Source organism: Anser cygnoides, chromosome 3 (genome assembly GCF_040182565.1).
Source record: "Anser cygnoides isolate HZ-2024a breed goose chromosome 3, Taihu_goose_T2T_genome, whole genome shotgun sequence".
Taxonomy (NCBI): domain Eukaryota; kingdom Metazoa; phylum Chordata; class Aves; order Anseriformes; family Anatidae; genus Anser; species Anser cygnoides.
This window is the reverse complement of record NC_089875.1, coordinates 96,954,739-96,970,796: the sequence shown is the minus strand read 5'-3', so window position 1 is coordinate 96,970,796 and position 16,058 is coordinate 96,954,739. Positions and strand designations below refer to the sequence as shown.

General features: G+C 36.2%; 1 protein-coding gene across 12 annotated transcripts in view; it reads right to left on the bottom strand.

Moving 5' to 3' along the window:
- HMGCLL1 (3-hydroxy-3-methylglutaryl-CoA lyase like 1) overlaps window positions 1-16,058 on the bottom strand; it is an 85,850-nt gene that overhangs the window by 20,762 nt on the left and 49,030 nt on the right. For 9 of the 12 annotated variants that reach the window (XM_048078051.2, XM_066994781.1, XM_066994780.1 and 6 more), the window contains one exon: window positions 14,539-14,727. In XM_048078051.2, the coding sequence (XP_047934008.2) occupies window positions 14,539-14,727 (189 nt within the window). Of the gene's footprint in view, window positions 1-12,053; window positions 12,157-12,738; window positions 12,885-14,538; window positions 14,728-16,058 lie in introns of all 12 variants that reach the window. The other 3 variants (XR_010830553.1, XR_010830554.1, XR_010830555.1) reach the window with 3 other exon arrangements.

The following is a 16,058-nucleotide window of genomic DNA, read 5'->3' as shown; positions in this document are numbered from 1 at the left end:
AAAAACATTCAACTTAGCACCTTCTCTTTTGCTGTAAATGCACATTATATTGCCTTGCTACTTGCTAAGTCTACTTTTACTCTGCTCATACAGTTTATTCTTAAGAGGAAAATATACATCAAATACTGTTACAGGCTGGTACAACTCTTACTGTGAGTAACATCTAACTATAGGGAATAAAGATCAGAGAAAAATCTTTTTATAATTGCTTACTTCCTGTATTTGAAAGGACTTTACATTAGGCAAATCACATTATTTGCCTCTGACAATCTGTCACTGTACAGTACTTGCACTACACAACAAAGGAGAAAAAAAATTAAATAAACAGGAAAATATGCAAGCTGGCAAAAATTAAGGAGTGTATCATTCATTTATCTCTACAATGATCAAAAAGGTTTTATTTTTGAAATCCTAGCTGTTTCGATTTGTACTGTAATATTTCAAAAGAAAAAAATAGATAAATGACAAATGAATTACTTCGGAAGACTGGTTCAGTGTTGCTTTTGGACAGCACAGAAAGAAAAGATGATTGTCATACTTTAAGTACTGCATCAGCTTTGGTTTCTGTCTTGACTGAAGAGTCATCTTCAACTTATTCCAGTTATGCAAGATGTTCACTTGCTCTCATACAACTACAAAGATCTACCCAACATACTCTGTTAGAGTGAACTCAGGAACTTCACTATGTCTGATGGTAGTACCTCTGCACTTTCTGCAATTTAATTTACCCTAGGAAACATCCTGACAGCTTGTTTAAAGCCACCTGACATGTCTCAACAATAGGAAGTAAATCTCCCTCCTTCATTGTTTGCTGGATCGTAACAAAATTGGTTCTGAGGAGCCATAAATATGCAAGAATGGCCAGAGGTTTAGTTCCACCCCCTCAGCACAGCTGTCTGTAGAGCTGCCCAAAAAGGAAGTAAGCATCATCCTGTAAACACTGCACTTCCCTACTGGAGACACTGGGATTTGGGACCCAGTTGCAGCTATTTCCCAGGACTGTTCCTGCCATGGCAAACTAGTCTGACCCTCGCCTGGGTCTAAAAGTCAGCTTCCATGCAATACCTTTTTTCCAGGCATAAACTAGAAAAACCATGCTAACAAAAAACATAAGGTCATGAAAAGAAACATCAGTCCCAAGTGGGAAGCACTGTTGCAATTCTGTCCTTACTTTACACTTACTGTTAAACTCAAAAATAATTACTTTAGGGAGAAAAGGGAGAGAGAGAGTCGTTTTGACAGTGTGGAAAAATACACATGCTTAAAAGCCATTTGTCTTCTTCTAACTGATGGATACAGAGTCATAGCCTGATTAAAGTGCAATATGATTTTAGGGAGAATTTCTAAAAACAAGTAAAGCAACTCTTATAGAAATAATTTCTTTTTAGAATGCCATGAAAATATGTCCTTACATATACTTAATATAATTGTATCCTAACCAAACTTTTAATTTTTTAGAATTGTTTTAAAATTATGTTGTACTATACGGTCCTACTATCACTGCACCACATAGCTTTTCAGTGTACAGCATGTAAGCTCAAAACAAATAGAAAGTGAAAGGAATAAGGCTATACCACAGTCAATCCAGAAAGAGACTAGCTGAAAACATAAAGCTAGGTACACAACTATTGGCATACTCAGATATTCTAAATTAGCAAAGATCTGAAAATAGATATCCTAGAATTACCATCATAAGGACATCTTAATCACAGGAACAAACAGGTAGTCTATTAACATGAACTAAGTGTTAATCTAGAATATATTTTAGATTACTATTTTTTAAAAACAGACATTACTTTTGTGGCATATTTAAATTAGAAATTTAATTTAAATTGGCATGATAGCTATATCAGCTGCAAAGATTGGCCAGCATCTTCCATATTCAGATCCTATGGTACACTGTGTTATAGCTTTGCCAATTTTTCATTAATCAAGCTGAAATCCTGTGGGACAGATATCTGCCCTGAACTGATTGCTTTGGAAAAATTTGGCCATAATAGTTCAGCTTTTCAAAACAAATGCGCTGCTTTTCTCATGGTAATTAATGATAGCCTCCTGAAGTGCTCATGACCCCATGCCTTGAACCAAGGACATGTAATCTGGGGAGTCCCACCTCAGCCGTACAGACAGACACAGTGTACAGCTGCATCATGAAAACCTGCATCAGTAGGGCAGTGAAAATCCTCAGGGACTCCAGCAGCACTGAACACAGCCAAGGCTGACCAGAACCTCTGAAACCTCATCCATGGGGACAGCCTCCAAAAGCCACTAGGAATGACAGCAAAAACTTTTTTTTGTGCTGTTAATATAAAGAAATTTGCGCTCTCTTGTTGCTATGTATATCACCAGTAGACTAAACTGTGTTGGGGAAGACTCCCAAGTACTGGAAGTCAATCGTCCACTGTGTGTAACTCTTGCCACAGTCTCTGGAACAGCTTTGGCCTGGGACAGGTAGGGTTCCAACAAACAATTTCTGGCACATTTGGGGAACTAGCACCACATAGAAATCATTCATAGATGGCAGTGACCTTGTTTCGTAGGGTAAAAATGACCTCTATTACCTTGTTTTGTAGGGTAAGAATTTGATTTTATGGATGCAAGCTTTTTTCATACCAATTGGCCTCAGTGCCAGGGAAGCCCAGGCATGTTTAGTTTACATGCATAGATGTAGCCAGTTGACACTTCACTGGACCCAGGCAGCAGAAAGAAAGGTGACTGATTCAAATGGAGATATGACAAAAATAAATACAGCCTGGGAAACATCATGAAATTCAGTGGGGGAAAAAAATAAAGGAAAGATATAACTAGAATTGGAGAATATTTGAGAATGAGGAGGTAGTTCTAAGTCTATTCAGACATGTGGTCTGATGAGGCAGAAATTGGTGAAGAATGTGGGAAGGATTCTAAGTGGGGAGAATGGGACTAGCTTGCTAGGATGAAGCAGATCTGGGATGAGCCAGTGGGTAGGATACTTGCGTGTGGAAATACCACTTCATTTGTTGTAGGTGTGCAAGAGGCAAGCAAGAGATCATAAAACCAAAAGGGACAGGTAATAACTGTGGAGAACTGGACTGGATTAGAGAGTGCCTATGTGATGCTGAATGAGGCACAAAAACAACCTTCAAGCCAAAGAAAAGTCTTTGTTTTCCAGTCATCTTGATAATCTAGACTTTCAGACAGTGAATCAAAAACTGTTGTAAAATAACAACTTCTGATATTTACAGACAGTCATCTTGTCAAACCTACAGCTTACATGTAGTCTCATGTGAAAATAAAAATAAACAAAGTACTACCTTTTTATGCATGCAATCCAGTTGAGGCACAACAGAAAAATGCATGGGGAATTTGACACCAGTGTGCCCTCACTATATTTTTATGCATGCTATAGCTCAGTGATTTCAGTTTTCTAGTGCTATATTTTCACAACTCCTAAAAGTACTAAATATTTATTTTGAATTGGGCTTAGCATTTTGAAAACTATTTTATACTAATTTGTTCTATAAACACCTGAAAACCTTTTTTGAAAAGCCTTCTTACATTTCCAGCATTTGGAAGTAATTTGTTTCTATTCCAAAAAAATGAATGTCTGTCTCTAACAGAAAGAGCTGGATTACTGCCCAGTCCACTTCAGAACTGGATGATGCTGACTCTTAGTCATTTAAATAGTCAAGTTAAACAAGACACAGTTGGGATGATAGAAGGAGGTCTGCAAAAAGACTATTGCTCTGGCTATGTGGACTTACAGCTAAAAAACAATGGCTAGGAAAATAGTGAAAGAGGAGAAAATTAACATAAGTGCCAGGGAAAATATTATGATTAGGTGATGTAAGAACATGGTATCTGTTCATTTCATTCTCCTTTCTTGCCAGTGAGCTGCCAGCAGTATATTTACTCCACTCAGGCACTGAGGGAGACAAAGAATGGGAGAGAAAAAAAAAAAAAAAAGGAATTACAACGGAGAACAAAGGAGAGAGAAGAAGACAACAGCCTGACCAAAGTACTGTCCTCAGATGAGCCTATAGTCTGCTGGTTAATTATCTAAATTATATCCTGTGCTACCTTGTATAAGCCTTGTTTGCAATCACAGTTTTCCAAACCTGTAATCAACTGGCAAAAGGTGAAATAAGACAGAACTCTCTACTCATATTCTATGAATTCTAATTTCTTTCCATTTTACAAACTATAGTTCTAGATATGATAACTAACGAATGATGCAGAACAGCATCCAATGAAGAGCTAAGCATCATTTATAATAAATCATCTGAATCTGATTATTTTTATATGCATAGAAGTGCACTCACAACAGGAGAAAGATGCCCAGTAATGTAATAAATACTAGAGTGCCTACAGAATGGCCTTAATGGTTCTGGATTTAATGATACAGAAAATTACCAATGAAGCTGACACTGGAACATACCACCAACACTGAAGAATGAAACGTGCAATTGAACATCACTTACAGCATGGGAAACTCAGAAGTGAAAGCATTCAGGAGGTGATTAAGAAAGCTACAATAAAACAGCATTCCAAGAAAAAAAGTGTAAGTAGGCCAGCACAGAAAAAGAGGAAAGAGCATAAAGCATTTGGGCCAAACACATTACTTCTATAAATCCACAGCTTCAGTGCTATTAGTACAGAAATTATCTTTGGATTTAAGATAGAAAATTGCTAAAACCACTTTAGAATTTATTTCTCTAGTTGCTACAGTGATTTCTCCATTCATATTCCATTTAGATCTAGAGTGATAAATCCATATGAGCTTGCAGAGACATACAAAGACACACATGGATTTGCATGAGAAATTCAGGATTTAAGAATGTTTTAAAAGACAGTTGAGGCTTGATTTTAAGCCAAAGGGAAGTTGCGTCTACTGCTCCAAGTTACCACTAGTGAGAGAATTTGGAGACGAGGATAATCTACAACTGATGAAGGATCTCTTTTTCTGATCAGTATCCTGAAACAGAGAGAGTTGAGGTTTGTTGGTTCAGTAACTAGGGTTGAAAGCTTCTGAAATTCAATCATCATATTAGAAGCAGCTAGAAGAATGAAGATTTCTATTATTTGTTAATTGTTTATAATATACTAAGATTATTTTTTTCTTAAGACCATACAGGCTACCTGTTGGTATATTAATGTAAATACTTCTTTGTCTTAGCAGCTCTGGCTGCCATTTCAGTATATAATAAAATATGTTATTCCCTTTCCTATCCTAAAAAGTGTGAAAACTAAAAATTTCAAAAACTAAAAATCATGAAACAAAGTCCACTGTTCAAACGTTTTTTTTCCTAGCAATAGTGTAACAGTTGTAATATTAGCAATGAGGAATTTATTTAACTATCAGGCTATCAAGTTTTTCTGAAGCACAGAGAGAAAGATCAGAAACATTCAGCCCTTCAGAAACTGCATACTATGCACATCCTGTGAGAAACAGCAGAAAGCAATAAAAACAGGATTGCTCCTTCTTTTGTACTGATCTGAGAAAAGAGCAGGAGCGGTATTGTCTGTTCATTTTCTTTCTTTCTTTTTTATTTTGTTGAAATTACAGGCAATAATATAAAACCAGTACTTATGAAAATGGCCAAAAAAGAGAAAGAACAGAGAAAATACTGGAAAACATCTCTCAGATTTTCAGTATGAATGCTTATGTTTTCATTTTTTTCCCATATGTAGGTCTGATTTATTCATTTCTGCAGTATGCTTTTTCACTTACTGAAGTAACTAGCTGACTGCTTATAGTAGTAATATTATTTTATATAACACAAGTGTTTTTCTACTTTTCTAAAGTGCGTACCCCCTCTTTGAGTTTTCTTAATAGAAACTTTGCAATCTGGTACTTTTTCACAGTTCACCTGCCATTTTCCCCCAACTTACCTGCTTTAAAATATAGTCTTACTCACTTCTGTTTTCATTCTTGAAGAGTTTTTCACTCTTTTCTTTTTTAATGCAATGTATTTCTTCAGCTTAAACATCTAAACTTTTTAATTGCTAGCTTTACTGATGTTTTATGTTGTTTCTATGAGGAAAAATGAATGAAAGGAAACAGAAATAAAAACACGAATTGATGTTTGCTGAAGAATTTTTTTGTCATTACTAATGGCTTTCTTAGTTTACTGACAAATAATTCAAAAGTATCATTTATACTTTAAACCCAGAAAAGTAACCCTGATGAGTGCTCTGAACAAACTAGCTCCTAGAGAAATACAAAAGCTCTACGAAGACCTGTTTTTTAAAGGACAAGCATGTTGTAACAAATAATCTTTTTTACCTTACCTAAAATTAGCATATTCATATACTCATAGTTTTGGTCCCAAACTTATGTCTTTTGCATGTTTTAGAGTATTAGACAGATTTACACTTAAAAAAATGTGCTAGCTATCCTTTTTCTCACACTGGAAGTCTAAAATTTCTAAATCTAAATCTAAAAAGTTTAATTTCTATACATTAGACTGATTGCCCTTAACAGGAGCACTATAGTACAGTAAATTACTCATATAAGCAGGAAAACCTGGGACCCACAGGCCAATACTTCTACAACCCTGCTGATGGGTGCTTTCCAGATAGAAGAAATTCTGTTTTATAACTCCATTTGTTTCCTGCCATTTTGCCAACTTTCCACTTATTACATGACTCTATGCTTAATATTAACTTCCAGTACAGAACACTGTAAATTGTTTTCTGACAAATCAAAGCATATGATGGCCACTGGATATCCTTTGTCTTCTTTGGCAGCAACTGCCTCAAAGAATTCCAGCAAAATACTGAAGCATGACCAGCCCTTCCTGAATCCCATTCTCAGTCAAGCTGTGCTTTTTCTAATGTTTCCCTATCTGAACCTTGAAATTAGTTTCTGTAGCTCTCTGTTAAGTCTTCTGCAGTTTCTTAGCATATCTTGATTCACTCGTAAACAGCAGAGGAAAATAAACCTGTGAGGTCTGCTGAAACATCTCCACTTCTACGCATTTCTCAAAAAAAGAATGCAAAAAAAAAAATTAACATTTTTCAAGATCCCAAAATATGTAAGTGTTTAATATGGTAAGTCTTTTCCACTCCATATTGTACTGCATAAATTCTTCAGAGTGCCAGGCTGTGCAGGGGAAAGGAAATGGAGTATTACATGGATTTGAATGGACACGTAGATGTATTTTGATCACTTGCCCGCTCATATACATTAGCTTTTTTTTAGCTCAAAATTATATTTTGCACCAGATTTGAAATCTGTTTATAAATTACAATTTCAAAAATAACTTTTAAATCTGGATTTCATAAAAATAATTTGTACTTGTCTGATATTCTTCCTCTGTGTATGTTTTTTAGCATTTCACACACATGCACACACACAAAAAAAAAAAAAGAGAGAGAGAGAGAGATGAGCCTTATTTCTGTTTCATAAATGAAAATCTGAGGAAAAGTGATGTGCACAGTGACATGTCAAGTCAGGAAAAGACAAGCCAAGATTTTATGTTTCCTGCCTCCTGTACCTCATTCATTCCATATAATACCTCCCTGCTGGCTTAAAAAAATTGTCTTTAGTATAATGTTGAAATGTTAACTAAACTATTAAAAATAAGTTTAGATGTAAATCATTTCAGTGCTAGGCAATGGGCACCCTAGCACACAGCAGAAAATAATACAGTCCTAGTTTTATTTAATGTATTATTCAAGCAAGAACTTTGGCAACATACAAGTTCATCTCCTCAATTACTATTTATTGCCCCCCAAAAGAGTATACTTTGGCTTATTTAGCAACAGGCAAATATGGCTAGACTACCTTCCTCACCCATTAAGCTCATATTCACTGTTCCATGACAAATTCCTAGCTCAAGTCTAGCATGATGGCAATACGCAAGGCTTCACACATTTTCATGGTTGCTTATGTCTTCTCGGCCCTATAACAAAAGTGCCAATTTATTCTACTACACTATAGCTCTGAACGACTGTGCTTTGCAAGGAATTAAAAATACAGTATTTCTTACCAAAAAAAAAAAAAAAAGAATGATTGTCTTTTTTTTTCTTTCTGTATATGATTTTGAATGTCCAATACTAATGAATTAGATAAGAGTTGAGTGATGTAGGCGTATAAACAAACTTCTAGTCCTACCACAACTGTAGCCTATGGTCACTAGGAAGAAGCACAACTACCAGTGATGAACATACAGAGTAGGAGTCAATGGTAGATAAAGGTGGGAGACCAGAGAGATTTTATATCTTTATTCAAAGCTTGTGCACACTTCTCTGTTTTACGAGGAGCAAGTGAAGGAAGTGAAGTGGTTAAACCTACATTTTGAGCACATAAAAAGCAGTCCAAAATTTTGATCATCCAAAATGGTGACCATTTATATCAGCACATAAATAAATGTGCATACCTGAATTAATGACACTTTGAGCTAACGCTCCTTTCTTTGTTCTCTTCTAACATCTTTGTTTTGCTACTCAGCATGCTGTGGATTTTTGATTGCTGTTTCATACTTAGAAAAGCAGAGAAATGAGTTTTTTAGCTTTATTGTTGAGGTTTTACTTACACCATGTCCTCATTACTCTCTGCTAATACAGGATTTTGCAACAGAGTTCAGCTAGTTTTTAAATCATCATTAATTTTGTGACCCTGTCCAAGCAGTCATACAAAAGATCACAATCCAGCTATGTTTTTTCATTATAATTATTTAATAAAGGGGGAATTCAATGTAAATCCAGGAAAAACAGCTCGTTTTAACTTTCTGTCTTTTTGGAAATGAAATACAAGCAAGAAATGAGTACATAAAGCTCATGAAAACTAAACTATAGGAAAATATGCTTTTAAGTTCTTACAAAACAAAGTTTTGTAAAATTGTACTTCAAAAAATTATCCTGTTGCTTCTTTCAAAATCAAGAATACTATATGTATGTTTTTTTGTATAAATCAGCAAAAATGTAACAAGTTACCAACAGAAACCCAAGAACAATTGAATATTTATATGTGATTAGTATACAAACATAGCTGCCTTCTTCCCGCTCAGCCTCCTACCATTGCTATCCATACTTTCATGCCATTCTACTGTTATTTCTTTTTATCAATTCTCTATTTTATTCAGCTACTGTAATTTGTATGGCTTCTAGCTGTACATACAAGTCACTTACTGGGCTACACTAGCATGAGTACTGGATGCTTTAGTAACCTTTACTATCTAGTAAACTTATTAAGTTAGAAAAAGCAAAGGTGTAGGAATTGTCTTCAGGATACAAATGCAAAGTGAATTTTCTAGAACAGAAATATTATTACAGATGCTGTACTTAGTTGGAAATTCATCATTATGAATATAGTCTTTAGGTCAAATAATCCCAGAAATGCTGGTCCAAAACTTAAGAGAATTGTGGCTAAAGTTGGTCTGGCAACTAACTGGCAACTAAAGGCAATGTTAAAATGTTAAAGCTCATGATACCCCTCAGACATAGATATCAATGCCTCTGACTGTTTTTTGGTCCAGCTTTTTTTTTTTTTTAAACACAGAAGAGTTCCCAATGCAGAACTGCTAGGGCTTTGTGTACAACCAGACACAATGAAATGTATGATTTAAATGAATGTCAATAGCTTGCCTCTCTGAGAGACAAAGCCTCCAGCCAAGCTCCAAGATCAAAGCACATGAGACCCGCTAACTTGCACAGCCGCTGTATCTCCCAGTTCAACACTATCACCTGCTACTCAGAGCCATCCTTAAATCAGAAAATACTAGTTGCTGGTCCCTCCTCTAAATATTCAACTATCTCAGGTAGCAGCCAAGGACAGGCTGCTCCATGAAGGCAGGCAAGCCAAGAGCCAAGAGTCACAGCTAGGTCAATGGCAGCAGCAACCTCACCAAAAAGGAGACAGGAAGTTGAGTCAGTGAGTTTAGGTCAAGATCAGGTATGGAGACAGTAACCAGGATCAGTCACAGTCCCGTGATCACCCAACAAGATCCTAGTGATGAGCCAGGTCCAAGGTCAAGCCAGAAAGTCAAGCCAGTGAGCAAGGATGAGGGTGAGAATCAGGGTACAATCGTGGGTGTAGCACAGCTGCAACACTGCTGCAGGGTAGTTCAGGCGGCGGCCAAGCACAGGAGCCTCAGGTTTAAAGCCACCCCTAAGTGAAGGAGGGGGAGCCCCTGTAGAAGCATCTCAGCAGCAGTTCCTTGGCAGGAGATCTTAGCAGTGAGCTCGTGTGTTGGCCTCTAACAAACAGCTAAAAGGGTGGTCAGTGAGATGTTACTACAGGGAAACCAAACAGCCACAAACAGCACATCCTGTATTTGAAGAAAGAGACAAGTTGGGTACTCACATCTTGGAGATGGTTTTGGGTGGAAATTTCATCTCACCTAAGGCTTCAAGTGTAAGCGTTAAAGAACCATGGAAGAGGGGAATTTAAACCATAATCCCTTTTTCAGTTGCTTAACATAGGCTCTCCCATTTCAGGCTGCTGGCTGTTGGGAACTCTGTTCCCATAACATAACAATCCTTGTGAATTAATATACCATGACCTTCTGCTACGTGCAGATCCCTTTCCTGGTTCTGGCACTTAAAACTTAGACATATCAACACCAACTGTATTTGTGTGAATCTAGTCCTTATTCCGTATGTAAACTTGAGCCACAAAAATATGCAAGTTGGTTAGTCTGTCCAGCATGTACAGAAGGGGCTAGAATCTACTAAGCAAAGTTATGAAGGGAAGAGTTCAGCAGCCAGCCATTTCAATTTCTTAATAATAATAATAATAATAATTAAAATTCAAGGACCTTAAAGATATTAATGAACAATATATTTTTTTTTCATCTCTGTACAGGGATATATTTTAATGTCTATAATGAAAAACACCCTATTCTCAAACATGAATTTTTCAGCCCTGAAGGTTTAATTATAGGCTTGTTAAATTCTGTTTCTGATACTAAAGTGTGCATTTCTTTTCAGATCTTGTAGTGCCTAGTACGGTGGAAACGATTACACACAGTAATAAAAATCCTTGCTCCTCTTAAGTCATTGGAACTTGTCTTCTGTAAGTTAAGATTTGATCCCAATAGTGTATGGATCAGTTCATATCAATGAATTAAGACAGTAATTCAAATTTTATAAAATTCTGTGAGATTACCAGGCAATTGTTTCATTCACTCACTGAGGTATCACTGCAGGGCAGAACACCTCCTTACCTCGTACCATATTCTCTTCTCATGTTCAGGCATGTGCTATGAAAACAGACAAAGCTATTTCTGGCAACTACACAAGCTATGCAAAAAAAAAAAAAAAAAAAAAAAGATTTTTGTATCACTTCCATTAAAAATCTTCCCCTTTCTTACCCTTTCTTTAAATGCTACAGGGGTCAATTGTCAAGGTAACTCAAATCTCCTGAGATAAATGGTCTACCTTATTGAGGCCTCTCCAGCACAGAAGTTTTCTGACCCATCTTTTTACTCTTCCTTGGAGGTCTGTAACAATTTCCTAGAGATGTTTTACTCCCTCTTTTAGCTACATTTTGTATTTGTCACATTGGCTAACCCACATATGCAATTTTACTCAAAATACCACACAACCTCTAATTAGATCACCACATCACTTCCCATCCTGTCTAATCCTCTTCCCATTGTCTCTTCAGTAAATTTTATACTCTGATATTTTAATACGAAGCCAGTTAACCAGGAGCCAGTCATGTTTCTACTTAAACTGTTTAATGTTTTGTAATGAAACATGACTTCATGTTCTTCACATTTTTACATAGATTCTCTTCATAAAAGAAAGTGAATCTCTCTCTCTCTCTCTTTTTTTTTTTTTTAGGTAATGTTTTTGGCCTATATGATTCGCTTCAGCAACTTAAAAAATTACTTATCCTTTAAAAGTTGGCTAATCTCTCTCCCATCTTTCACTACCTATCCTTTTGCTAAAACAACACACATAAAACTGAATACTAAAATTACAAGGCTACTTCCCTGCTAATTTCTTATACAGATACGGCCTGTCAGTTCTAGATGACTTTGGATCAGCCCCAAACAAAAGAAAATATTCTGGGTAGTATAATCCTGCATGGAACAATGTGATCTGTATAAAAAATTACTTACTGAATCACCAGCACCTCTTTCCACTCCTAGGAGATCTCCCGTCGAAGCAATGCCTGAATTAGTGTAGAGTGATTTGTGGCTTTCCAGCTGTCATTCATTAATTCTTAGGAAATACAATATACAATACAACAGTACTCAGTCTGAGTTTGTAGTTTGCAGTGTCTTAGGAATAGTGTAATTTGCCTGACAAATATTCTTGAAAATGGTTTTCAAGCAATAATTGCAGCCCATTATTTCGATAACCCCTCAATCACATTTCACTCCTGATGAAATATTGTGTCGGTCATACAAACCCATAAAGCAGGCAGGGTAAGGAATTCATCTATGGAGAATCTGGTTCACAAAACAAATTACTGAGTTGAAGACAAGGGTTTTCGCTCCAGTACTTTAAACTACCCATTCATGTTTCTTTGGCAGAAAGAAAAACACAGACAAGCCTGGCAACAGGGACTATAAAGTGACCTGGGTATTCTCATCTGGCTTTGGCATTTATAATCCAGCTGACCAGCAAAAGTTGCCCTGTTTTAGAAACAACATGACAGAGCTATAATTCTCTGCTAGCTGCCGAGTTTCTTTGAACAAAGCAACAAAGCCACTACTTAGAACCAGTGCATGACCACCAAGACAGGATGGGATGTTGTGATGTCCTGTACCTGTGTGAGGATCCAAGAGACTAGGGACTTACCTTCAGACCAAGCCAAGGAGCTGCTTGCACAAAGCCAGTCAGAGAGACTGTGTAATGCCTGCTTCATCAAGGAATTTTGGCAAGATCTATGACAAGTTCAGGTCAGCCAAAAACACAGCACCTTCAGACATGCACTGTAGCAGAACCTGAGCACATAAGGAGGTTTTCTGATGGAAGCTTAGGCACTCATGGCTTCTCAGTAATCGGAGAAGACTCCACGAGGGACATGTTTTAAGTTTATTGCTCTCTTGAGTTTACATGTTAATTAGCCTGAACTGCACATTAGGTAACTACGAGCTTTTTTCCCTTTTAACTCTTAATGAGTTGATTTAAGAAGTAAATATAAAGATAGGACCATGAGGTAAACGTGAAATGAGTATTGCAACAAATACCAGGGCTAACAAAGCATAACCATTGTTCAGTGTTTAGTAGGCACCATGACAGCAATTATTTTAAGGAAGGATTTAAAAAACAATGCTTCAAGTATTTTTATGGGGAACTCCTCCCATGCTCAGGGGTTTTCATGCTTTTAGCTATTACATCTGCAACTGAAGCTAACTGTGAAATTAGCGATTGATTTATCCCATGGTACATACATGCACATTTGCAACAGTAAAAGTGAGTAAGGGTCAATAGTGAATAGTATGAGTAAACGTTAGAGCCCTTTTTATCAAGTTTGTGATTCAGTATTTAATCAAATACCTACAGAGATTCCCATACTGAAACATTTCCATGTTCCCTCTTGTTGCTTGTATCACTAACACTGTTAACACATTGCTGTTATTTCTAAACAACATAATACGAGCAGCGCCAAAATAACAAGTCAGAACAAAGGAAAAGTTGACCTAATAAGTGATGGCATAACTTGCAAGGAGCATAAGATGCCATTAAGTATAAAATAGATGCCATTAAATATAAAATAGAACAACACAGGCCTAAGCTTTTTAAACAGTTTTCAGTTCTGTAAGACAATAAAAATAGATCTCCTTAGAAATGCACATACATATGAAAGTATTTTTCATTAAGATGATACCCTTACAAAAACTTCATTAGAATTTGTAGTCTATTTCTGGTATTGTGTCCTATTATAAAAACATATGAACAGAAAGAGAAAAATATCTTTTATAGAAATTAGCTATTTCTGATTATTTAGCCATGGATTTGAAATAAGATTAAATAGGATACAAAGTTGTTTCTCGTCATATTTGGAAGATGTAATTCATAAACATAAAATTCATAAACATAAAAGCATACTATATGTTAATAGTAGTAAAAGTATCTAGACCACTCTGTGTACATGATCGCCAATGATTTAGGTTTATCAATCTGAAATCAAGATGTAATTACACATTATTTTACATTTAGACACATTTGTAAAATAGAAATTTTACTTTAGTGAACAATAAATGGACTGATGTTCCTAGGAAAAGACATCAGAAAAAATATTTTATCTCCCTTGTTCATGCAAAATATGTGGGATATAATCATCATCACTGTTTCTTAGGGTTTTTGTATGCAATTGACAAAAGTAGATAAAGGTAAGTAGATAAAAATTCAGAACTGGCTACTTTCAATTTCATGCAAGGTTGCAGAATATGTTTTGAAATTTTCTTGCAAAAACAATAGCCATAATACCTGTAGACAACTCAAAGTGTGAGCAACACTTGCTGAAAAGTTTAATGAGTGGCTTTTTCCTCTTCACTGGCTTCTTTAAGGGTGGGATTTATTTTTTTTTCAATTGTGCATTGTATTAAAATAAGACTATTGCTATCATATCTATAAAATAAGAACTTGCATTACCTGTATGGCTGTGAGGATATTGGCTAATGCCTGGCCATATGTGTCATGACAATGAACAGCAAGAGCACTCAGAGGAATTTCTTTCATAACAGCTTCCAACATTCTTTTCATACTTCCAGGAGTCCCCACACCAATTGTATCCCCCAGAGAGATTTCATAACAGCCCATACTGTACAGCCGTTTCGATACCTGGTTAAAAACATAAACACGAAGAGGTCAAGATGAAAGAGTGAAAAACAGGGTCCAGAATATACATTAGAAAGGACATGTTTCTCTACAGGTTTCAGTTTTTGTCACACTGAGTTGGATCTACATATCAGAAATCCCCTCTATTCATTCTTGAAAACTGTAACCCAAGAAAAATTTCCCATAGATCCTCTTCTTTTTAAGTTTGTAGGTCTGCTTCTGTACATGGAATAGCCAATGAAGTCAAATCTATCAACTTGCTTTTTGACTCTCGCACAGAATCTAAATAAGCAAGATTTTACATTATGAATTAAGTTTCTGTCAAGCCCTTTCCCAACATTTTCCTCTCTCTGGGGATTTCCCAGCTGTTTGTTTTCCTTCATGTACTTTTCAGCTTACAAACTGTGCAGGGTAAAGACCTGGCCTTTTGTTTGCTTATTACACAGAGCCAAGCGCATGGCTTAGCTAAGACAATAAATAATTAACAAGAAGCCTGATTTAGCTTTGTCTTGGCACTGAAAACATCAATGAAAACTGAAGTTTTAACATGCTGTAGTTAATATTAATTTTGCTTGCTTTTCACAAAGCCAAACACTAAAATACTAAAAAAAGCAAAACTGTAACTCAATTAACATTCTAGTCTTTAAGTCTTAAAATTTTTCTTAATACCAAACATACCCTTATGCTTGCTTACAGAAATAGAGCCCTAAGTGCTTCAAGAATTGTGTCTGCAAGTTCTTTGTGTGCATATGAGATTTGAGGTCTGGTCCCGTCATGTTTGTATGGAGAGACATACACTAGGCAGCACAGAATTATGTTTGCACTGAACACATTGCTTTAGAAATTGAATGTAGAAACTTCCTACTTCAGCTTTGTCAAATTTATTTGGAAAGATTTTCAACTTATTTTCACTTGCTGAGTACGTTTGTCCCCTTTAGCACTCCCCACTGTGCATCAATGATCCCAACAGGCCACTCCATTGGAACAGAATCCCAGTCTGGAAACAACTGTTTAGAAATGAAAAAATACAACTCTTTTCCAAGACGACTTCAGTTGCACTGCACTCTCCTGTTAAATCAATTCCAAGGCTTCATCAGTGGGATTGCTGTGAATATGTCTGAGGAAGCTGACAAAGTGCTGCACTAGCAGTCCCGGAAGTACTGGATTAATATCACTGTTCACTTAATTCAAAGAACAGCTGAAAAAGAGTTTCAAGTGGTCTGAATTGTTCTGCTTAAAGCCTGTAAGTGCTATGACTATTGCAAATGTTGTAAAACTCCTTGTGCTTTACAGTCAGAGCCCCTGGTACATATCAACATAAATTCCATACACAC